This window comes from Sugiyamaella lignohabitans, chromosome D (assembly GCF_001640025.1).
Source record: "Sugiyamaella lignohabitans strain CBS 10342 chromosome D, complete sequence".
Lineage (NCBI taxonomy): Eukaryota > Fungi > Ascomycota > Dipodascomycetes > Dipodascales > Trichomonascaceae > Sugiyamaella > Sugiyamaella lignohabitans.
This window is the reverse complement of record NC_031673.1, coordinates 1,740,108-1,764,214: the sequence shown is the minus strand read 5'-3', so window position 1 is coordinate 1,764,214 and position 24,107 is coordinate 1,740,108. Positions and strand designations below refer to the sequence as shown.

Sequence of the window (24,107 nt, the reverse complement as noted above, 5' to 3'; positions counted from 1 at the left end):
ATGTACGTACAACTCGCTCTTGTATTTAAAATGCTACAGCGTTGGCCTCATATACATAGACATACATAGCACCCCAGTGACAGTAATTCATCTTCAATTTCGAAACAAATATGACCGAACAAGATGATCCATTCTATCTATTAGGTCCTGTTAAAGACTATCTGAGTTTCGTAGCCAAATTGGATAAACGTTGGGGTTGCAATAAGATGGAGCGAAGGTTTCATAAGATTGTCGATCTATGTGAGACTTTGTGTTCGTTTGGCTACCTCGACAGCTTACACGATGCTATCTACTCCTTCCCCAGCACGCTAGACGAATTACAAGAGAATCACGGCAGATCAGCTCTGGATACTTTTAAAAGGTATTTCTACGTAAACTTAGAGAACCTCTGTCGCGATGAGGAGTTACATCCTTGCATATTCGAATTCTTGATTTCTCAACGCCCCGAGCGGCAACCGTACGAAGTCGAGAATATTTCTGAATTGATAAAAAACATCTGTCATAAAAACAATGTGCAGGTACTTCATGACTGGCAGACAGATGGACCGTACAACAATTTTGGAGAGATTGTGGCATTGTTTGTAGCAGCTCATGCCTCGTCGCGAGCCCCACAAGAAGCAGCTCAACTGATTGAGAGATACGCGGGCCTATCTCCTCAGCCTTTTTTCAGCTTTATTAAAGAGGCAATTCGGAAAGTAACAGACGGATTTCCCCGTATACATTCACCTTGTATTCACATCTTTCAAAGTAGCATGTATGGTAAGTCTAGCTTGATCAAGGGTCTAGCTTCTCATCACGTTTACTTGAGTTATATGAACTTAGGCGAGAAATTGAATTCTGGCCATTCTAGCTCTCTTTTCGCTAGCAGTATTGATAGGATCATTGGATGGGGGTATTTAAGTACTGCAGACGATCCCGATATCGCTCAAGATGTTTTGCTATTCCTTATTTGCACACTTCAAGAAATCGTCAGAGGAATTGAGAACAATGAAGACAACTATGCAACAGTCAAAGGATTCTGGACTTTCCAGGAAAAATCATCAGCCTTCGATCGAACTGTACAGATGAATTTTATCAAAAACAAGACACGACAGGAATATAATGAAATATGGAAAATCCTCTCATTTCCCCAAGCGGTTACTGTCACAGTTGATACTGTCATTCTATCTCAAGATGTAAAAGAGCTACTAAGAGGAGAATGGAAGAAATACTGCACGGCACTCAGGAAGAATAAGGACACAAATATAGAAGAATATTTTGCGCTCGCCATCGACGAAGCTGGAATTCTGAATATGAAAAATGCCATAGATAACATGAACTTCCCATATTTTCATATGCTCAAGAAGGTGGCACGTTGCCTTGTGGCTGAAGACCTATGGACAGGGTTTGCTATAGTTCTTGCGAGTACATCAGGTGTTCGTGATTATGATGTGTACTTAAGTGAGATTGGAGTAATCGACGTTGAGCCCTGGTACGACCTCGGCACCTTCGATATGCACGTACGATGGGGTGAAACACCACTTACATTAAATTTCAGTGACATTGGAACTTTGAGATTCTATGCTAAATTTGGTAGACCTGCGTGGAAGGAGTATATTGACAGTGGCCGTGAGAACAAACTTCTGGCGGACGCCAGTGCTAAGATTAGTGGGAGAAGCAATGACGGGCTATCAAAGCATCATATCCTTCTTGTTGTATACGCCGTGCCCATGAATTTCAGTTTTCGTACAAAGGGAAGACTGGTAGAATCACGAATGGCCACAGTCTTATCTATGTCTGATAAACTTGATGATCTCAAGGTAGGATATCCTAGTGAGCCAATTCTGGTCATGGCAGCCCATAAAATCTTGGAAGGCGAAAATGAACTTGATCTTATTTCACACCTGCTTAGCGACAAGGTCCTGTCTTCTGCGAATGCTAGTGAATTTATCGCGAGATGGATGTTGCTGGATGTTCTGAAAACTGCAGGTTTGCGCGGTGGCTTACAGAGCAATTACTGTCGTGTTCGTGATCTTTTCAATGGTCTCAATGAAAAATATCACGTCACCTGTAGCTCTGGCCATCCAAATGAACATCAGTTACTTAATGAGAGAATACATATCAACCACTGGATGACTCTTGACTCTGAGTGTACTATACGGATGTTGGCGCTCGGATTCTTGAGAGGCTGTGGATTTTGCTTTGAAAGAAGAGGCAGAGATTTTGATTTCGTCATCCCCATATATTTGGAAAGCAGACAGGTTGACCTTACGAACATCAGACTCTTTGAAGGGGACGAGGATAGTCAATGGGGGTTAGCGGAGTTAAGTTTAGTATCTCAAGCATTCAGTGTTCTTCTCATTCACGTCAGTGAGAACGAATATTTACGTAGTGGTCATTACGCCTCCATTCACGATAGGATGGCCGGAGCAACGCAGCTGATCTTTGGTCGATACAAGCCATTTATCAGTTTGCATATGAAATTGAGAGCAGGAGCACCTACCAGTTTCGATCAGAAACCCAGGTATAATAAGAATTGGGCAAATGACTTTACAAATCAAGAAGATTGGGCTGGTATCCATGTGCAAGAAAGAAAGGCTGTGTTAGCTCAAGACTTTAATCTTGCCTACGACCTTCATGTCACAGCCCTCAACAATTCAAACAGCGAATTCATTGATAAATTGCAGCAAGTGGTTCATTTGGCTGTAGAAGGTAGCGGAAATCCTTCAGAAAAGGTTACGTTGCAAAGGAATGCGTCGACTGGTTATCGTAAACAGACAGATGTGATTAAGGAAGCTCGCCAAAAGAAGAGACAAGAGCAGCAGCACAATCTAACAGAAGCCAATTAAGGCCTGCGACATCATGAGGCCCGAGTAATGGGGATGTCCTCTATTGTTAGTCGATTACTCCCTCGGTCCGCAAACCAACTGTTGGATAAGCCCAGCTCTGCGGTTGATGCAGAGGAATCATTGGCACCCGACAATTGAGAAAGTAAAGAACCGACAAACGGATCGAAAACTCTTAAGCGAAGGGTTACTCCTGTAAATCGTCCTAGAAGACGTCGAGGACCTGGTCCTAGTTAAATGTCTAGAATTTATAGTATAAATTTTATAGTTTTTAGTTGTATTAGTACCGAGATGATCCATTTTACCAACTTGTTCCTGTTAGAGATTACTTGTTGTTCGTAGCCCAATCACTTAGAGATCTGTCATTATTACGGAGACGGCGCAAATTGAAGAAGCTTGTCAATGGATTAAACTGTGCTTCCAACAGCCCCCCCCCCCCCCCCCCCCCCCCTTACTTTATCTGTGAAGGAATTAGAGCATGATCATGAAGGTCAGCTTTGGATACTTTGAAAAGGGACTTCTACATAAATTTAGAGGACCTCTGTTCCCAGGCGGAGTTATATCCTTGCATATTGGGATTCTTGATTGCTCAGTTCCCAGAACGGTCTACAGAACCAAGTGGAGGATCTTACTGCAGTGATGCTAAACATCTTTCAAATACACAATGTGGAAATCAATCCATCAATCCAGACTGGCAGACGTATGGACTGTAGCACAATTTTAAATGTATTGTGGCATTTTTTGTAGCTGCACATGGTCCCCGTCGAATGGCACCATGAGTTAGAGCAACTGTTCCGATCGCCGTACGATGATCCGTCTAGCGCTCAGCACTTATTCAACCATATTCAGTTCAAGGAATATCAGATGGATCCCCTCGCATATATTCGCCTTGTATTCCCATCACTCAAAGTAGCATGTACGTGTAAGTCTAGATTGATCAAGGATCTAGCTTCTCACCACGTTTACTTGAGCTACATGTGCTTGCGAAAGAAGTCCAGTCTTGGCTATCCTAGAGCTCGTTTTTCTCACAGTATTGGCAGGGCAAAACATCGGGATATTTGGGATCTAAAGACGATTCCACGTTCGCTCGAGATGTTTTGCTGTTCCTTAAATGCCCTCTTGAGGCGATCGTCGAAGGACTTGAAGACAATAATGACAACTATGCAACAGTGGAGAAATTCTGGACTTTCCATGAGACATCATCAGTCTTCGAGCAAACTGTAGAAAGGAGAGGCACTTTTATTACAGGTAACATGGGCAGTCGACATGGATGTGCATTAAGAGACCGTACTCGGAAATCTCAGGGGTAACCACCGCGTTGGCGGGAAGTTTCTGCAGCACATGAGTCACCTGCATTGGATTTTCAAAACTGGCTGCAGTCTCCCTATTTTTGACGTTTAAAAGAAGAAGAATAAAATAATATTATTATAGAGGTGTGAAAGTGGATAAGTAGATTAATCAATAAGTTATGATCTAAATAGTTGCCAGTCACAGATACTTGTTTCTAGTAGCTATGTTACCTCTACTAGTTGATACTGCATTAGTATTCGCATTAGCATTCACATATTCGTATTTTGGCTGTGAACTTCATGGACATTGACCTTCTTTCATAATGGTTAGTTATTCACCCTTATCAGATCGTAATCTCACAGTGCAATCTTAAGATGCTGCAATAGGCAGGTATAACTCACAGACTTATTGTTGCTTGTTCCAGCTAAAAGTCATGTGATTCGTACTCTTATGCATATCTGTCTCAACGTTTTTGCACTTCAGCATAAACACCTATATCATGCCAGTTCGCAGTTGGGAGGAATCACACAAGCCCACAGGTGACTGGTCTCATCCGTTTCTCTTCCAAATCTTTCGGAAACACTTTTCGCGAACTGTGGTTTGCCAATTGGGTTTCGGTTTTCAAGGGTCTCTCAATGAACGGGCATGCTTCCGGCTCTGCTGGAACTCTGCCCCAGACCCCACACTGATTTGCTATGGAAAGTTTAACTACATCCAGACCTGATTATTTACGAATATAGTCTTATAAATATCTAAAAAATCTAACGTTTTGGTAAAATGGGGCTCTCATAATAGTCCCAGAAAAAGTAGATTCGCATTGATTGTAAACGATGATGGTAGAAACTTTGATAATTTGACAGGCAACATCTGTTCGTCAAACATTTCGTTAAAGATTGTCCCTTGTGAAAACGGACCAGTGTTGCTCTGAGATGACGAGAGTTTCCTGTGTGGAATTCAATCGATTGTTATGGTATAGAGCTTCGATCTCGCACTAAAATATTAGTGTTCCTTTAGAGTGCCAACTCATGGCAGGTGGTATGCAGTGATTGTATGGCTTTTTCTATTACAGTGAGCAGTTCACTCCATGACATAGCATGGTATGGACTGAGCCTCAGTCCAGTTGAAATAGTTGATTGGCCCTGCCAATAGGCAGCCTGCGATTGTCGAATTTGACCAGAATTTTATTTCCTAATATCCTCCTTTAAGACAAACGATAAAAGCTTCGGCACAGCAGAAAACCTATTACTATGGATTGAGGTTCGGAATCTCAGGGGAATGATGATAAGTGTCCGACCGCCAATACCGACTTCAATGTGGAGTGGGATCTCTTTAAAATATATTTCTCTGCCGTCTAGAAGACTCCTGCTCATTGGCGTCAGAAGCTATCTTACAAAGCAACACTGTTACTAACTGATTACGGTTTGAGGTGGCTGTTTGGCAGTTCAATGACAGTTTAGTGGCAGTTCAAAGGTAGTTCAAGGTTAGACATGATCTCCGGATCTAGATTACAGCCGATTTAACGGGCGATTACGATTCTTCACAAGATGATATTTCCCAGTATTGGCCGAATATTGAGTCCCCTTCTGACTCCAGGTCCTGTAATTATTTAATATGCATGGCTCCCTATCGCCGATAGGTGGTAAAATGCATGATTAGCTGTACCTAACTTTTTCTGCATTTGGCTGTTCTGTTTTGAGATACCAGCCGATTAACAAACAATCACCTGCTCCAACAAGCATTTTGCAGCAGCAGATATCTCACCATTCTCACTTTCACTTGTCAAGTGTTGTTTCATACCCTTGAGTAGTATCGACTCTTGTATCACGAGCGGATACCACAAATCACAAAAAGTGGCACCATTCACCATTTGGAGATCAATTCCGGATTCTATTCTGGCATAATCAACGGTCTTTGGGTCTTTGGTTATGTGCCGTGAACTGAACTGAACTGACTTGGAACAAAAGTTAAGAAAAGCTCTTTTATTTCATTGGCATTCTATCGTTTGTTCATTGCTAGTATAGTAAATTTTTCTTTTATTCTGTTACTGTTTTTTGGGTTTCCATTTCGCTCGCGTGGGTGTGTCAATTTGTCTCAGTCGCGAGTCAGAATCAGCGTATTGAGGTGTCTCTGACAACTGAACTTATAGTAGTAGAGAGAATTGGTTTCAAGCTAAGAGATTGCTCTTCCACACTTTTTTTTTGCAGTAACTTCACTTTCTTCAGCAACTGTATTCAGAATCAGCCAATTGAGGTGGTTTTTACATCCTGTGAGAGTTGTCATCTACAGCAGAACTGCGTACCTTGCACAGTAGCATCTGTATTAAGGATTTGTATTCAGAATCAAAACTAATTGAATGGATATTATAGCCTGAGGGAATTGTCATCGACAAGATATCACCCTTTTGTTCAGTATTTATATTCAGCAACTAATTGGAGATAGCTATTACAGCTTGATACTACTGTAGAGAGACAGAGTGCCATTCACAACAGACTACCCTACTTCGCAATTTCTTTAGCATCTCTATTCTAAAACTGGTCAGAACTGGATATTTACTATTAATGAGCACAGTAGAGTCATCGTCATCGACATCATCGCCGTCGGCAGTGATTTCTCGTGCCGAATCACCTCTTAAATCCAGAAGCTCGGAGACTGGTCTTAAGCGGTCTTATGCTTTTGAAGAGGACCAAACAGACTCTGATTCACAAGTCGAGCGTAAGAACGCTTCAGATACTGGATCAGCGACAAATGGCGCTACCAGCGATGTCAGTACCACCTCAATATTACAACCTTCGCTTCTATCTACAACCATCATTACAACCACCACATCAGTCATTGCACCAAGACCAATAAAACTAAGACGGCGTCACAGATCGCTTGCCTCGCTGTTACTTTCACCGTCGTCGAATTCCGGAGACAATGAAGTCAATTCGAATACTGTGTTAGTCCCTTCACCCGTGGTCCAGCCTCCCAGCGCGGAATATAAAAGCGATTATACACCCGGAACTGTGTTTTCCAACGATTCTGTCGAAGAGCTGTTTCAAATCATGAAGAAATCATCTCTTACCGCCAAAACAACTGCCAGCGAGCATTCCGCCAGCACCTCGCGCTCACGTAACAATACTCCTCAACCACACACTTCACACAACTCGACGAGCTCCTGTAGTTCCGAATCATCACTCTTCGGCTCGCCCCGCTCGTCCTCCACTCTCCTCCCACCCGCAACCCACTCGTCACCGACACCCAAACTCCCCGACGCATACTATATTTTCCCCAAATCGCCAATCTCGCGAATCACCCGCAACCCGGTCGTGCTTAATTCCTCCTTCTACTCCTAACGACCCGACCCAAAAGTTTTCTAATGCCTTACGAAGTAGTCCTCAGCCTCTAAACTAATTATTTATTCTCTTGTCCTGTTGCCTCCGGCGGCTGGGGCGCTGCCCCAGACCCCGTTGTGCTCGCTTCGCGAGCATCCCGATCTTTCCAGTTAGCGTTGTAGAAAGCTCGCGAAGCGAGCACAACGGGGTCTGGGGCAGCGCCCCAGCCGCCGGAGGCAACGGACCTGGTCCGAGGCAGACCCAGATCGGAGAGAAAAACATAAACAAAATATATTACTACACAGAAGGTTGTGGTCCGGTTATAATTTCCGTCGCTGTGTGTTGGGACGGGCCCGTTTTCCGCCACGGTTGTCGGCGGCGTCGTGTCGGCGTTTTGGTCCGGCACCACTGTTTCTGGCGAATTTGGCGTTGCCGTTGACTTCGTCGTCGTCGCCGTCGTCGTCACTGTCTTGGTTGTGCTTTCGGGATCGCTTGTACTTGAGTTTGTTGCGCTGGCCTCGGATGGGTCCGTTCTTCATGGCCTCGACGTATGCATCAATACCGCTCTTGATATCGATGTCGTTGTCATCTTCAACATCCTTGACAACAATCTTGCCAGCAGCATCGCGGGAAAACTTGTTCTTGTCCTTGATTTCGAGTTTGGCGTTAGCACGGGGTTTTGTTGATGAGATGTGGGCCAATGAACGGCGGTCCAACAAATCCAATGGCTCATCGGCATCTTCCACGATGTATCTGTTGTTTTGAGCTTTGCTCTTTTGTTGTTTTTTGTTATTACTGCTTCGAGTGTTGCCCATTTCCACATCAGAATCATAGCCTTCTCGGTCACTGTCGTCAGAACTGCTGCCATAGATAGCTTCGTCAAACTCGTTGTCGAATTTAGACGCTTTGCGGGACTGCGAGGCACCACCGTCTTCGTCATTGTCGTCCTTCTTAGATTGTCTCTTAGCACGTTCTTTGGTCTTGCGGATGTTAGTGAGAAGTTTCTGGTCCTCTTCAGGAAAGTTGGCAGCAATCTTCTCGTAACCAAATCTTCGTACAAGTCTTTCGATAATGTGCTTCACCTTGGCTCGCAAGTGAGCTTTGTGCTCGTGCGACCATACCATCAGATTCGTGATGAGCTGCTTGAGTGAAGGCTCAACAATCTCAGTTGGCAGTGAAATGACGGTGATTTTCACGAATCCAAGTGTTGATCTCACGATTTCTCGGTTGTTAGAAGTCAGGAAAAGTTCCACTGTCGAAGAGAGCTCTTGTAGCATTTCGACGCTGATATCATCTCTGAATTCAAACAATATCCTGCTCAAGGCAGTTACGGTGGCACTGATCATGTGTGGAGTGGTTCCAGCCAAGCCTGCTGACACCATTGTGAAGTATTCTTCAAGGGTAGCTTCAACATTAGGAGCATCGGCATCCATGTTGGGAACCTTGGAGTGCTCAACAGTACCACCTTGTTGCATTTTGCGACCCATTTGAACCAACAAGTTGAAAGCAGCTTCTCTTGTCTTCTCGTTAACATCCTTGGTAGACAAAACCGTCTCGGATAAAATGCTGGGGATAAAATGAAGGTCACTAGAAGGCATGATCTCGACAATCTTGCTGAGAGCAGACAGTTTAGCGCCACGGGCGGGCGACGAAACCTTGTCACCCAATTGAATAAATGCATTTTGAACGTTTTCCATGTTCTCCTTGATTGTGTTCTCACCGTCTTCGTTTTCCATTAATCTGGTGAATGCACGGAACGATTTCTTCTGTAATTGAGGGAACTCGGCTAATTTAGAAATCGTCACGAAGATAGACAGCAGTGAGTTGTGCGATGTTTTCGGAAGGAATGGTGCCATGGCCACAATGAGGTCAAGCATAGTAGCAGACATGGCTGTTTGTTTGGCAGTAGTTGCAGCACCAGCCTCGGCAGCAGCCTTGACCTCGTCTTCCAAAGAAGAATGAAGAAGTGATGCTACTTTGTTGAAAGTGGTGTCAACATCTTCAACAGGAGTGATGGCCAAGTATGCATTGATACATTCGAGAATGTAGTTTCTGAATTCTGGCGAGGTCTGACTGAAAACATTGAACAACACTGACAAGATCTTCGAAGCATAACTCTTAGCCAAGAATTCGACGTTTTTCTTGGCCTCTTTCTTAGGGAACCTTTCTAACAACAAAACATCGTCGTCAACAGCACCTTCAGAATAAGCGACATTGCTTTCAACCACCAGTCTAAGAGCAAGACAGATGTTGGATCGATACTCGACTTTCTGGTAAAGAACATTGCTGAGCAATTCAGCAAAAGACTGGTCGAAAGAGGTGCGAAGATCCGATGGCAAGTCCATATAACGGGGTAAGAGAGACCAGATTTGATCATTGAGGGTCTGGAAAATCTTGACTTGCATTCCTCTGTCCTTGCTACTTTCACCTTCCTCTTGCAATTGATCCACCTTGGCAACAAACTTCTCGCTCAAAGGAACAAACTCTGTAACGAAATGAGACAGACTGGCTTGTTGAACATTATCTCTCAACAAAGGCAATAGCCACGCACGTCCAGTACCGTTGTTGGTTCTAGTAGGATCCAAGTTCAATGGCAAGTATTGCAACACGACTTCAGGACCAAGAGCACGAATAGCAGCAGCAATGACATTATCAGAGTGTTCACGGCCATCAGCAAACGATTCTTCACTACGTAATGAGCCAACCACCTTGAGAGCATTGACGAGATGAGGAGCCGATTTCCAACGAAGCTGATCAAAAAGAGCCACCAAAACCTCAGTCACCTCTTGCCAAGAACCATGATACTGAATATGTAATAAACTAAACGTGGTATCACTGAGTTTAGCAAGGATTTTGTCAGTCTTGTCGTAACTAGATTTGGTACTCAGAACTTCGGGAGGAATACACGTGGAAATAAGAGCCACCAAACACTGAGATGCCGAGATACGAACGTTCTTCGAGTCGGATTGGAAAAACTCGACAATTAAAGTGAACAATTTAGGAAGACGAGCAAACGAACGAATGGGTTGTAATTTAGCATATGACGAGCCTGCTTGAGCAATCACTGCTAACCAAGCAGGAGCAAGATGTTGATCGGTGACAGAAGGTTTTAAATCGACGATAATATCCAAAACCTTAACAACCTTGGGTTCGTCAATAACCTCATCAGTAAGACCATGGAAAATAGCCTCGAAAACATTAAAAGCAGACACAACCAAGTATTGATCCGAAGTTCTCGTAATAGTCAACAAAACCTCACACAATTGCTCGATCTTCTCCGAAGGCCACTGGTTGACACTGCTAATCGATCTGATGAGTTGAAGTGAATGAATAGCCTTTGATGGACTCTTAGTATCTTGCTTTTTGACTTTTTTATCCTCTTCCAACTGCACAAGCAGGTTTTTCAAAGCAGTCTCTGCTGCAACAGAGCTTGCTGGATGTTCAAATTTAGGACTGGGAGGGGGGTTGGCCAGCACCTTTGTAAGTGCTTCCTGGGCTCTCTTACGAACTTTGGGTCTGGGATCACTTGCCAAAGCCGACAAACCCAAAACTGCTCTCTTAGGAGACAATTGTGTAGTGGGTTGAGACCAGCTGCTGCTATCTTGAGCAATCAGAACTGTCTCCAAAACACCCATACACGATCTCAAAAGAGGAGCATCTGATTCGGGATTCGACAAAGCTAAGGCCAGTTTCGACAAAATAGCGCTGAATTTCGATCGCAGAAGACCCGCAGAGATATATGGCACCACCAAATCCAATAAATACACAGCTGATTGCGCCAGTTCCTTGTTGGAAATACCCGTCTCAGTAAACGCCTGATCCAAAAGCGACAAAAACGACACAAAGTAAGCGGCCGGAGTCTCTTCAGTCTTCTGATCAGCCAAATTTTCTTCAACAGCGGACAGGATCAGAGCAAGCTAGGACTTGTTAGTGACGTTTCGACAACTGGGGTTAGCATGCCTCCGGCGGCTGGGCTCCGCCCAGACCGGTTGGCTCCGCTTCGCGGAGTCAAGACACGAATCAGATCCTGATTTAACCGCACGTGAAACTGGAAAAATATCAAAAAAGGGCTGCAAAGAAACATATTTCCACTTCTTCGTGTCCTCAGAAGACTACTTACATGGCTCTGATGGCTGAGTTTCGACGTTTTATGAGCTCGCACCTTGTCCAGGCGCACTTGAAGCGGTTCTTCGGGAGTATAGCTCCCCACAGGAGTCTCCTCAGCACCGGCCATTTCGATATGAATACCAACAGGTCAGTGAAGTGTAGATAGAGAGACGCTGTACTTCTAACTGTATACCGAATATGTCTAATTTTTTTTGTTTCATTTCTTTTTCCGGTTTTTTTTTTTTGATCACTGAAATTTCTCCCGTACCCTACGCACGGCTGGCTAGGGGTCCACGCAGGGTCCTGAACCCTGCCTCCGGCGGCTGGGGCTCTGCCCCAGAACCCGTGGTGCTCCGCTTCGCGGAGCGGCGAGGAGCTCTCCCGGAGAAGAAAACTCCTGCAAAGCAGGAGCTACGAGGTCTGGGGTGGAGGCTCAGCCGCCGGGGTAGAAACAGGTGAGCCAGGAGCTCTTCCGAGGACTGAAAAACTCCTGCGAAGCAGGAGCAACGGGGTCTGGGGCGGAGCCCCAGCCGCCGGAGGCAGAGGAGAGGGGAGGAATGCAAATAACAGTTTATAAATAATTACCAGCCAAACATTTCAGTGTGGAGACTGATTTCCTCGTACTGGATGCCATGGGTGTTGGTTTTGCCGAGGAGGACGAGTTTTTGGAGGTCGGCCACGGTGTTGCCGACGTCGCAGTTGAGGCCGCGGACGCCAGAGGTGACGACGAGGGTCCGTCGGCCGAAGGATTCGCTCCATTTGCGAAGAATTTGGTTCATTTTTGGACGGGGTCCGTGCTCGATCACGATGTGTGGAGAGTCAAATGGCCGGATCTCTTGTTTAGAGTCCATGTTTTGGTTGCCGGTGATGTGGATGTATACTTCGATCAGGCCAGAAGGTACGCTTTCAAGAGCATTAGTAATCTCGTTGCGGAACCATTCGATGTTGCGGCAGTTTCTCACAATCCATAGGAATCGCACTTTCTGAGTGGCCATGGGAAACCCTGTGGGTGGTCCAACAGTGGCAAGCTTGTTACTTAGATCAGACAGAAACGCAATAGTAGCAGTGACTCCAGATCCACAAGCTACAAGACAAACGTCGTCAAATGCATATAAATCACGCTCAACACCACCATATGGCCCATCCAGCATCACTTGATACTCCTTTTCAGTCTTCTTGGCTGCTTGTTCATAAAGCATTTTCGTGAACCCACCATGTGCCTTGGCGATGAATCTCAGTTTGGCAGTTCCATCGGTTTTGTCTATGATTTCCGGTAACGAAGCCACTGAAAATGGATGGTTTCCTAGTGGTTGAATCTCCGGGAACCGTAAATAAACGTGCTGACCAGGTTTCCATTTGTTAATAATGGAACTAAACACATTCACTTGCACAACTCCGTCATCCAGAACACGTAGAACGGCCTCGTCTAAACTAAACCAGTTACGACGCAGTTGTAGATAATTGGTCTTGTAAAAGTATCTGTACAAATATCCACTCAACAGCACTCCAATAGTGGCCCATAGAAACGACCACGATGCAAGAGCGCCAGTATCGTGCCAAAACAAAATACCCAGGTATCCAATAGCTACCGGCCAGTGAACATGCAAAAACGCTTCATAGTATCTCTGGCGAATAAACTGCAGTGAAAATATCGACAGAACAAACAGAAACACTGTAGCCACTACTCCACTGGTATACTGGGGAGTGGCCATGAAGTACTCTTTCAGGTACTTAGCACCTCCTTCCCAAGCAGGCTGGACAAGAAACACAACAGTATGAACGAGAGCAAAAAAGAACGAGATCCATGCTACTCCACGATGAAATACATTTAACTTCTCGTAGCTGGTGCCAGTAATAAAAGTGACAATATTAATCTTACCAGCAAACGCATAAATAAACGGAGTCAGGGCATTAGCCATGAGTCCCGATCGGATTCCCAGAGGCGGTGAGCCCATGGCAATACATGCTTTATAGTATGATCTGGGGATGAAACACCACAGAAGAAGGTAAAGAAACCCCGCACCGAGCAACAAAACAGCTCCCACCGAACTTGGTACTCCAACCGTCTCAGTCCACACTGTAGGAAACCGTCTATAGCCAATATATCTGACCAAAGCCACCATTTTTCTGACAGGAGCAGTCAACCCTGATGGATTCGAGTTGGGCACAAAATCTAAATCTGAACCATTCAAACCCCTTTTGAAATCTGGACCGCCTGTCAGACCATCTGTTAGTCGGTCTCGTTTCAGATCAACTGTATCATCTCGACTTTGTTCTGCCACCAGTTGATTATCAAATACAGCATCAGTTGTTTCTGCTGGAGTCGAAGCACCAGTCGTGCTAGCATCTCGACTAATATCACCAGCGACGACACCACGAGTCACTTGTCTCGTAGTTTCGCGATGCTGGCTAATTTTATCGCTTGATCTCGAAGTGCTTTTCAGCTCGACCGAGAACGTAGCAGCTCTATCGCGAGCTCGCTGTGACCGGTACGAAGCATCGGAAAATATGCTGTACAGCCTGTGGACCATGGCAATAAATATCACCACCACCACAAAATAAACTGTATAATTCCCGTATTTGATGTTACTCATCCACGGGACTTGTTTCGAAGCTATCGCCTGGCCAGCGGCATACTCCGGAGTATCAGTGACTAAGCAGTCATAGACCACACCGTCCTGGTACCCGACTCTCATTCTCTTTTTTAAATTTTTTAAAAATTTCTGTCTAATCACGACACAGTCAGCTGAGATCAATGAACAAACGAGTCAAATCCATCTGATAAATGTCGGGATGATCATGGAAATATATATAAAATGCACTTCACCCGTACCGAAACTGTCATGTACGTCTCGCTTACATTCAAGCGACGCCGAATGAGCAGATTTTGTGAGGTTATTTTCGTGGTAAACTGCTCATTGCATGCATCTGCTTCGGGTCTGCATTTGGGACTTTATCGAATCCATCAAAGATTAAACTATTTCCCGTTCCGGTTGGTCCATGCGATCGCCTGAAAACCGGTGAGCAAATATCTCGTCCCTGCATATAACCCCCTTTTTAGCCGCTGGGTACATTTTCAGGGGGTGGGTGTGTGCCTCCGGCGGCTGGGGCTCCGCCCCAGACCCCGCTGCTCCTCTCGCTTCGCTCGAGTCGGTTTCGTCGACGGTCCCAGCAGTCTCCTGCGAAGCAGGAGCTACGGGGTCTGGGGCAGCGCCCCAGCCGCCGGAGGCCGTCCCCGTCCCGGTTGAAAGTGGTCTGGCGAGCAATTTCTTGGACCACTGGCTGTGGTGGCGCGATATCGGGTTAAACTGCTCGTGATTCATTATTCGATGGATGTGGATTGTTTTTTGTTGATGCATGCAGGTAGGTGATTGAAGTTGAAGCAGATGATTCTAATTGAAATAAAAAAGTAAAAAAGAACTCCTCCCAATCAGAACTCGCCAATATCGCACCCCAATCCCCCTCTGGTTCCTCAGTAGCAACATCAGCGACCGACCCACAAACCCTGGACCCCGCAGTAGCTCGCGAAGCGAGCACAACCAGGTCCGGGCGGAGCCCGGCCGCCGGAGGCATACCCCCACCCCCGAAATAAAACAGAAGCAATTTTGTATTATTATTATTATTAACAGTAATATAAATAGGGCCGACGCTGTTAGTTAGCGACAGCAGTAGCAGGAGTAGCAGGAGCAGCGGACTTTCTCTTCTCGACCATGTACTCGAAGAAGGCGAATTGCGAGGGACTGGCGCCGTGTTCATAGATAAAGCGGCCGGCAAGGTACGAGCCGAAGATGGCTTTGAGGTACGAGTCGGGCACGCGTTCGAGAATGGTCTCGAGTCCCACTTTCTTGACGAGTTCCTTGGGAAGAGCTTCGCCGAGAATCGAGTTACGGAACTCCTCGTCTTGCCAGAGGTTCGATTTGGATAACTCTTCAGTCAGGTCGTTGATGGCGTGTGAAAGTTCGTCTGACAACAACGAATTGGTCTTCTTGGTCAATTGGTGTTCTCTCCAGATAGCCTCAAATTCTAATCTGGCATTGTTCTGGATAATCGATTGTACTTCCTTGACATAGTCCTTGTAGAATTGGGGCACGATTCCGTTGTGAACACACATGTTCTCGTAGAACTCGGTATCGTTAAGTGCCAATGAAGCAAGAACTTCAAGTGATGATGAGGTGACTCCTCCCTTGTTGGCAGAAGCATCCTTAAACATGATAGCGCCAGCAGCCTCCAAACGGAGCTTGGCATTCTGGGTAATGAACAAGTTGGCTCCCTCGACAATATAAGGGATCTTGGACTTGCCATTCTCGTCAATTAGCTTGCCAACATTGTTAACATCAATGGCTTCAGGACGGCCTCCACAGGGAACAAATACTTGCAAGTCCTTGACCTCGTCAGCAGCAATCAAATGGTACAAATTACGGAAAGTAGTACCGTTCTCAACAATAGTGCCATTAGGCAGTTTGACGTCCTTGTCGTCAACAAGCACACGGTAACCGTCCGAACTGAGTTTGCTGATATCAAACTCGCTAATCATCTGTCTCGTTTTGGCCAGACGCACAAGCTCGCTGTGGTTGAGTCCATTAGGATCGCAAATAACACCCGATCCATCAACAATAGACACGTACTTTTCATTCGAAAGCAGAATCTCGTTGGATCCAAGATCACCATCGGGTCCTCCAGTTTGCAACTTCTTGATCTGACTGGGGTCAATTTCAAGTTTGCGGTAGATACCTTTGACATATTCACGCACCGACAACGACGTCATACCGTATTCGTCATGAGGAATACCACCGAGTTCAGGACTCTTACCAGTGAAGAACGATTTCCAGAATGGAGCACCACGCTTCTTAGCGTGCTCAGTAGCCCAGTCTACAAGACCAGCAGTGTTCTCATCAGGACCCATGAACAGAATTTCGCTTGATCCGTACTTGTCAACAATAGCATCCTTGATACCGGGAGTAACTCCTGGAAGCAACAGGTCAAGAATAGCGTCAATGTACTTTTGGAAGGCCTGGGTAGCCTTGTCTTGGTGCTCATTATTGAGCAAGATGACACCCTTGGCACCTCCTTCAGGAATATCTTTGTTCTTTCTCTGTTGAGTATTAGCCAGGTTATAGTTCTCATCAAACAACGAACGGGCATTGATCGAGTAAGCTTCCTTGTTACGCGACTTGACAATTCGAATACCACCTCTGGCAATGTCACGGAATCTCAAGTGGAATCCTCGGAACTCCTGTCCAACCACCAAGAACATTCCAAACAAAGGTTGAGCGTACTCACTGCTGGGCAGGAAATCTGGCTTGAGACGGAATGACAGAGCTACCTTGGTAGGGGTGTAGAAGTTGGTCTTCAAAACATGGTTATTGAATCTCAACAAAGCCTCCAAAACAAGCACCTCGTGGTCATTTGTGGCAGTACGACGAATAAAGCTTTCAAGCTCTTCAGAAGACATGACAGACTGGGTTTGAAGACGTTGGTATGATAAAGTAGGCAAGAACCCATCACCTTCACCGTGAGATTGAACATAGTGATCATTAGCAAATTGCAAGTACAATTGACGAATCACGTCAATATTAGAATTGATAATCTCCTGAATGTACTCTCTAGTAAACGTTTCCGAACGCAAACGTCTCTTCAATCTCTCCATAACCTCGACATGAGAACTGTTGTTCAAGTCCAACACACTCATCAAAGTTGTATATTCCGAACCCAATCGGTTCAAAAAGTGAGAAACAAAGATGAATCCGCAGTGGGCATAAGCAGACTCTTGAAGAGACAAATCGCCCTTGGCAAAATGGTCTTGGAATGTGTTTTGAGGAACACAGTACAGCAAACTGGCCTCTTTGACAATCTGGTGGATCGAGCTCTCAATAGGAGGAAACTGTTTAAGAGCCTTAAGCTCCTCCAAAGTACGAGCAGTCTGAGGAGCATTAGTAGGCACCAAGTAAAGTGACACAATGGTAACTCCATTGGCAAATTGCTCGACATACTTTCTAGTCGAGGTCAAACCGTAGTAATGATACAAATCACTCAATGCAGCAAAGTAACCAGGAGTCGAGCCCTGTCTATAACCGATAATTATTCTACGTTCGCGAGATCCGTCGACTTCGTACAGTTCAATAACTGGACCAGTACGACGAACCACCTGGGAAATAATCGATTGGTAGAACATCTTGGTTCGATCCGTGGCCTTTTCATAGAAAGCCTTGTCCGAGATCTTCAACAAATCAGTCTCGTTCTCAGAAACGGGTTCCTTGGTAGATGGGAAATTACACTTGTAAACAAAGTAGCAACGCAGATTCTGAGCCACTCCCGAAGTATCAATAGCAGCTCCCACAGATCGGAATGTCTCCAAACGATAAGCATTTTCTGGAGTAGAAGGAGTCAGATACTTCTCGTCAATACGCTTCTCGTAACGAGGACCGTCGAGATTCGTGACTCCAGGAGTCGAAGTATCAATATAAACCGCATGGTCTTCCGACTCACGGTCCAATCGAATCACAAGCTTCTTATCGTCTCGGGCATAAGCAGCGACCTTGGCGGCATACAGCGAGTGGATATAACTGACAATGCTGTCAATAGACTCGGTAGCAAAGTACGAGTCGTCGATTCCGAGGTTGTTGTAGAACCACTATCGCGGGTTAGTAAAAGTTTTCGGGAGGGGGGGGGGGGGGGGGGGGGGGGGGGGACCTGCCTCCGGCGGCTGGGGCGCTGCCCCAGACCCCGTTGTGCTCGCTTCGCGAGCGGCGAGGACCGTCAGGGTCTGAAGAGAGGTGCAGGTGTGGTGCAGGTGGGGCATCGCTGATCCGGTAATCGGCGGGCATGCAGGTGCTGCTGGCAAATGCACCGCCGATGATGATACCACCGGAACGGCAAATTAGTTCTGGTGACGCCAGTTCTTGATTTGGGCCGCAAACAGAAACCCGTCTCGCGCGCTCTCTAAATAAAAAACAAAAGTTTTTTTGTGGTATTTTCTTTTCATAGCCAAGCAAACGGCGAGCTGATTCCATGTCCTCCCCAAGAGCACTCCTTCAAGCAACCGTGAAAAAACTTACCTTTGTCTCGTTCTCAATCAAAGCCTCAGGAATAAAACCTCTTCTATCAATCTCGTCCATAACTAAAAACCTCCGTTAGATCAATTCTCAGTCCAACCTCCCAATCGCTCGCGAAGCGAGCACAACGGGGTCTGGGGCAGCGCCCCAGCCGCCGGAGGCACAACCCCCATCTCAAAAGTACCTACCACTCTCGAGCTGAGTCTCTTTTCCCTCAAAAGCAGCCGAGTTGTATCCAGAGCCCTCGTCAGAGGTGATAATACGGGCCTTGTGGTGGCCATCGGGGACCGATAAGGCGTGTTTGGAGCCGTGGCCCAGGTTGCGATGCGGGTGGTGGTGGCCGGTGACACCAGCTTCGTCAAGAACAGCAGCTAATGGAGAAACCATATTGAAACGGATGTGATGTGATCAAAAGAGATTAGAAAAAATAATAAATAGGGGGGTGTGTAATAATAGTCGACGTCGAAGTGCGATGTCCAGGAGGAGGAACAAGTAGAGCTGATAAGAAGTGTCAACAGCAGCGATAAGCGTGCAATAAATAATTCCGGTCAGTCGAGTCAACCAACAATCGAGTTAGTAGAGCGTATAGCTTTTAATATTTTTTTTAAATCAATCAAAGTGAAAGAAAGAAACAAGTCAAGGACGGAAAAAAAAGAAGACCGGGAAAAGTTCGAGCAATCCTGGGGTTATATATACTTTTTGCAGTTAGCGTTTATACGGTTGGGAATATATTTTATATTTTGTTTTTATTTTATTTTTATCAACAAACGCATCACAAGCGTGTAGAGCGCCGATCGTTTTTGGCGGGATGGGTAAGGGGGGCCGGCGGTGTTGCCGTTTTCAAGCAGATTTGGGCTGAATCAGGCCCGGCGCTTGGGTCGAGGCTGGGGTAGCGATGCGGGAAGGATCCAGGCAGGGATTCAGGCCTATCCAGGAAGTCAGCGAGGGGCCCATTCCGTGTGACAGGGATCGTAATGGGGGGATCGAAATCCAGGGGGAGGGGCCGGTGGAGGGGGAGAAGAGGAGGGGAAGAGCAGGGAAACTAGAGAGGTTGAGGGGAGTAGTCAGAGAAACTATAGCGGGGTTGAGGGGAGTAGTCAGTGAAGCTAGAGGGGTTAGAAGGGGGTGAGAAAGAGGGGTTGAATTGGACTGGTAAATGGAGATAGACAGGAGCTGAACGACATGTAACAGCAGGCGGGGCACAGAAAGCGCGAAGAGCATTAGTGGGGAGTATAATCAGGCCCGAAATGGGGCCCTGGATATTAAGATTTGGGGGTTGAGCCAGGCAAACTTGGCTATTTCCAGACATGGACTCGGTTAAACACGCCCGAACCAGCCAAGACAGGCCAACTGGAGCCTAGCACGGGTAGCATAGCAGGCAGCATCTGGTGAAACATTTGGGGGTGGTCAACGGCGGTAGAATCACTAAAAACGGGACAGAACCAGGGCGCAGGACCACCTGAACCAAGTCACCAGGCACCCACCACCATCAACACCACCAACACTAACTCCAACACCACCACCCCCGCCGCCGACCAACTGCAACGGTTATCCTCTTCACATCACAGCCCACCTGCAGCGGGTACCGGCGGCAGTTGGCAGTTTGCTGCAAACCTGCAGCAGCTGAGATTTTAAAAAGTGGCCCTCTCTGCATAGCACGAGCCCTGAGATCAGAGCTTCGCACGATCCACCACGCCCATGTTCTCACTGCCCGCCCACGCACCCATCCACCCACCCACCAACCCATTAAACCAGTGTACCTTCTCCCATCCCACCACCCCTCCTGGCCCCACACGCAACGACTCGAGCGAAGCGAGAGGAGCAGCGGGGTCTGGGGCGGAGCCCCAGCCGCCGGAGGCAAACCCCCCTCCCAAACCCCTCCTCGTCCCCCGCAAAAACCATCCGTTTCAGGTCCCGCTGCAGCTCAGCAGTTGCCGTCATGTGCAGATCTTGCGTGATGGGGTTTGTCCGTTTATACTTCCCGTTTGGGCGGGCCCCTAACCGCCGAAGGTGCATTATAACTCACGGCGGCATGGGCAACATGTAATGAATGTAATCAAGCTTCGACGGCCAATGTTAAAATGAGTTCGAACTTGTATGTATAAGTAAGGGGGAGGTGACCGGTGCCTCCGGCGGCCGGGCGCTGCCCGGACCCGTTTGCTCGCTGCGCTCGTACTGGGGGTGTGGGATGGCGCGATGGTGATGGGGGTGTCGGCTAAGTCTGGCTGGCGGTCTGGCAGTTCAGAGCGAGGCTTCCTCCTGCTCCGCACCGACCAGCTCCTAAACACCCCCAACCGCCAACCAGCCAAGTCAGCTTCCACTGCCCCCACTGCCCCCTCAACCACAGTAAAATCAACGGCCATGCCCCGCAACCCGGCCCCCTCCCGCCGACTGCCGCTGACCCCCCAATCCCGACTCGAGCGAAGCGAGAGGAGCCACGGGGTCTGGGGCAGAGCCCCAGCCGCCGGAGGCACGGCCCCCCTCCCCTCCCCCACACCCCGCACATCGCGATGCGATGCTGCACCCCTCATTCTGATCAACCGTTACATTTTATGCATATGTGTGGAGAACACGGCGGTTAAAGCAGTGCCGGCGGTGAAAATATTTTTTTCGGGGTCACTGTGGGGGAGGGGGTGTGCCTCCGGCGGCTGGGCTCCGCCCAGACCGGGTTGTGCTCGCTTCGCGAGCGGTTGGGGGTCTGGTGATGTGCCCGGGTGTGTCTTGGTTCGTGTAATGTTGGGATATGTTGGCAGATGAAATGCAATGTTAGGATATGTATAATTATAATTTACATGGATCTGTCTGCACGTGATTGGATTTTTCACTTGGGCAGTTCCCCTGTTTATTCCGTTTACGGCAGTCCAAGTTATGAGCAAGTGAGATACAAATAGAACTATTTCATTCTCGTTTGATTCTTGAACCTTGCAGCCAGGAGCCGGAACTCATGTGACCAGACGGAAATCTAGTCGAGCGAGCAGCTGGACACTTTAGTCTGGGAGAGCTCATTCATGAGCTAAAGTGGTTGATTTCGACCGTCTGGAGATGCTAGTCGGGAAAGCTCAATCTGCACGTCTGTGTCCATGAAAAATTTAATAAAAATTATTATATATCTTATATGTTAAAGCCAGAGCCCATGTCACCAGGCATAAATGTTAGTTGAGTTCCATTATCTGGAGATAGTACTTTAGATATCCTTCCTGGATTGTTTATTTAATGTGCCATCCCATGCTGCCAGATGGGAATGCTAATATTAAGGTGAGATGTGGGGCCTTCACAAGTTCCTCGGTGTTTTACAAACCACCATTCCAAGAACTGGTTTTCTGCTAATTCCGTTTTCGGTGTCCTTATCCAAGTTACCAAATGCCATACTAAAATTCTGCTTTTATTTTCAGTATTCCGACAAATCGCTAAAGCGCTCAATTACTATTTAGAAAATCTGTTGTTAGAGTCGTCGATATAGTCAAAGATTTCCATGCCCCCTTGTATCTAGTCATATAACATGCTTGGCTGGTTATTCTGAATGCTAGAAACAATTAATATATCGCTTCAGATGTATTCTTCATAATACAATAGCGCTATAGCCAATCGTGTAGTGCCAACATCTTGAAAAACTGTCTTACACCCCCATTCTCTCAAGCAAACAAGAGCTGTTTAACAGAAATAAGTAGGACGGACATGCCCTCTATGTGATAAAACAATCAGTCATGCAATGATATGTGAATGAAGTGTATCAGCTGTTACTTTCTCAGTATTGAAATAAGTCGTTGGATTCCATGGCTTACAACCCATAGCTCAGTCTATGGCAGTTGAGCGAAGTTAAAAAATTCATTTAAAACTGTGTCCAACGAAGTCAAGTACTATCAAAATGAGATTTCCAGGCGGTTCATGAAACCAAAAAGAGTAATTGCACTGAGTAAATTAGCATTAGCTTTTGCAAGGGCAATTCTGCCTCTGCCTGTTTCAGCAGCACTTCCAGGAGCACAGAATCCGCAGGTCCATATCCCTGAAACACATGCTAATCTTGTTAATAATAAAAGAGAGTAGTAGGTGAGATGATAAAGTGATAGTGGTGAAGTGACGGCGGTGTTATCACCATTAGTTCCCAGACAAGACCCTGATCCTGGGTGAATGTTGTTTTTGGATCCGGCAAAATCTACACCTGCGGTTAGATCGTCCAACCTTGAGTTCCAGACCACCTTCCGCAGGGTTGCGCCTCCGGCGGCTGGGGCTCCGCCCCAGACCCTGCTGCTCCTCTCGCTCCGCTCGAGTCGTTCCGCCGGCGGTCACAGCAGTCTCCTGCGAAGCAGGAGCTACGGGGTCTGGGGCAGCGCCCCAGCCGCCGGAGGCAGTCACCCTCCACACAAACCCAACCACCGTGAGTATAGTACACCCGGGGCTCTCCTGCGTAGCAGGAGCAACCAGGGTCTGGGGCTCCGCCCCAGCCGCCGGAGGCAGTCAGTCCTCCCAAAGATATCATAACTGGTGTCTATAGTTAATAAATATCGTCATAGACCGAGGATGGCAGCGTCGATGAGACGCTCGCAGTTGTTGAGGCTGTCGATGACGGGTTGTATGTCGATTCCCTTGAGGTCGGGGGCTTTGGTGGCTCGTGTTTGAAGCCAGTCGATGCGTTTGGTATGGCTTGTTTTCAGGCTGTCGCGAAGAAGTTTGATGTCGGGCTTTGGCACGGGCTTTTCCAGGACGGGGAGACAGTCGAGGATCAGTTGGTAGATGGCTGCGAGTGTGTCGACTTCGTTGACAACAACGGCCCTTCCAGGAACCCATGCTAGTAGTGTGAGCATAGCGTCAAGACTAACGAGCTGGGGTAAAGGTTCGTTGGCTGTGAAGGGAGGTTGATCGAATCGCACGAGCTCGGTCCAGTATTCGCCAAGTGACTTTGGAAGAGCTGATGTCCAGGCTATTCGCATGATCAGATTCGATGGAAGGTGTCGTACTGCTAGACCGTTGAGAGCTTTGGTGTCAACAGATTTAGTCCGGAAATCTACCAAGGATCCGAGTAGGACAGAGTATTTCCAGCTGTCTTGTAGGAATACGTGCGAGATATCCTCTAAGGTGTTGTATACATGGTCGAGTCCTCCTCGGGTGCTCAACAGGCTCTTTTGTTCGAGTACCAAACGCAGTAGTCTTGAACGTAGGTCTAGTGACTTATAGTTAGATTCAGCTGGTCTAAGGGAGCTGTCTCCTATAGATGATGTAATGCTGTTGAAACTAGAAGAGAAACTACCTTGACTGGCTTGACTGCCTGTAAGTCCACTATTCTTAGCATTGCGTTTCATAGCGACTTCACCGTCGTCTGGTTCGTACTCAGCAATCTCGTCAGTAAATGCTGGAGAGTATTTGAAAACCCCACCAGGTTCTACTGTCGCAAATATAGCGGCAAATACAGACGAATCGGTGACGGGTTCGAGCCATTCTCGGATTATGGTATCACTGTCTGCTCCATTATGCTTCTCACACTCAAAGTCCTTTTCCACAAACTCTATTAAAAAATTGAGAAA

At 46.8% G+C, this 24,107-nt stretch overlaps 4 protein-coding genes across 4 annotated transcripts; 1 reads left to right on the top strand and 3 right to left on the bottom strand.

Moving 5' to 3' along the window:
* Nucleotides 1–1,064: 1,064 nt before the first annotated feature.
* Nucleotides 1,065–2,828, top strand: AWJ20_5172 (uncharacterized protein; the record flags this gene model as incomplete). The annotated part of the gene is made up of 1 exon (XM_018882297.1): nucleotides 1,065–2,828. One exon carries the CDS (start codon nucleotides 1,065–1,067, stop codon nucleotides 2,826–2,828), a length of 1,764 nt encoding a protein of 587 aa, XP_018736688.1.
* A 4,921-nt stretch (nucleotides 2,829–7,749) lies between these two features.
* Nucleotides 7,750–11,064, bottom strand: RRP12 (Rrp12p; the record flags this gene model as incomplete). Its single annotated transcript, XM_018882296.1, has 1 exon — nucleotides 7,750–11,064. One exon carries the CDS (start codon nucleotides 11,062–11,064, stop codon nucleotides 7,750–7,752), a length of 3,315 nt encoding a protein of 1,104 aa, XP_018736687.1.
* A 1,053-nt stretch (nucleotides 11,065–12,117) lies between these two features.
* On the bottom strand, nucleotides 12,118–14,232 carry FRE7 (Fre7p; the record flags this gene model as incomplete). Its single annotated transcript, XM_018882295.1, has 1 exon — nucleotides 12,118–14,232. The coding sequence occupies one exon, from the start codon at nucleotides 14,230–14,232 to the stop codon at nucleotides 12,118–12,120; it is 2,115 nt and encodes a 704-aa protein (XP_018736686.1).
* A 956-nt stretch (nucleotides 14,233–15,188) lies between these two features.
* Nucleotides 15,189–18,651, bottom strand: GDH2 (glutamate dehydrogenase (NAD(+)); the record flags this gene model as incomplete). The annotated part of the gene is made up of 2 exons (XM_018882293.1): nucleotides 15,189–18,167; nucleotides 18,592–18,651. The coding sequence occupies 2 exons, from the start codon at nucleotides 18,649–18,651 to the stop codon at nucleotides 15,189–15,191; spliced, it is 3,039 nt and encodes a 1,012-aa protein (XP_018736685.1).
* Nucleotides 18,652–24,107: the final 5,456 nt, after the last annotated feature.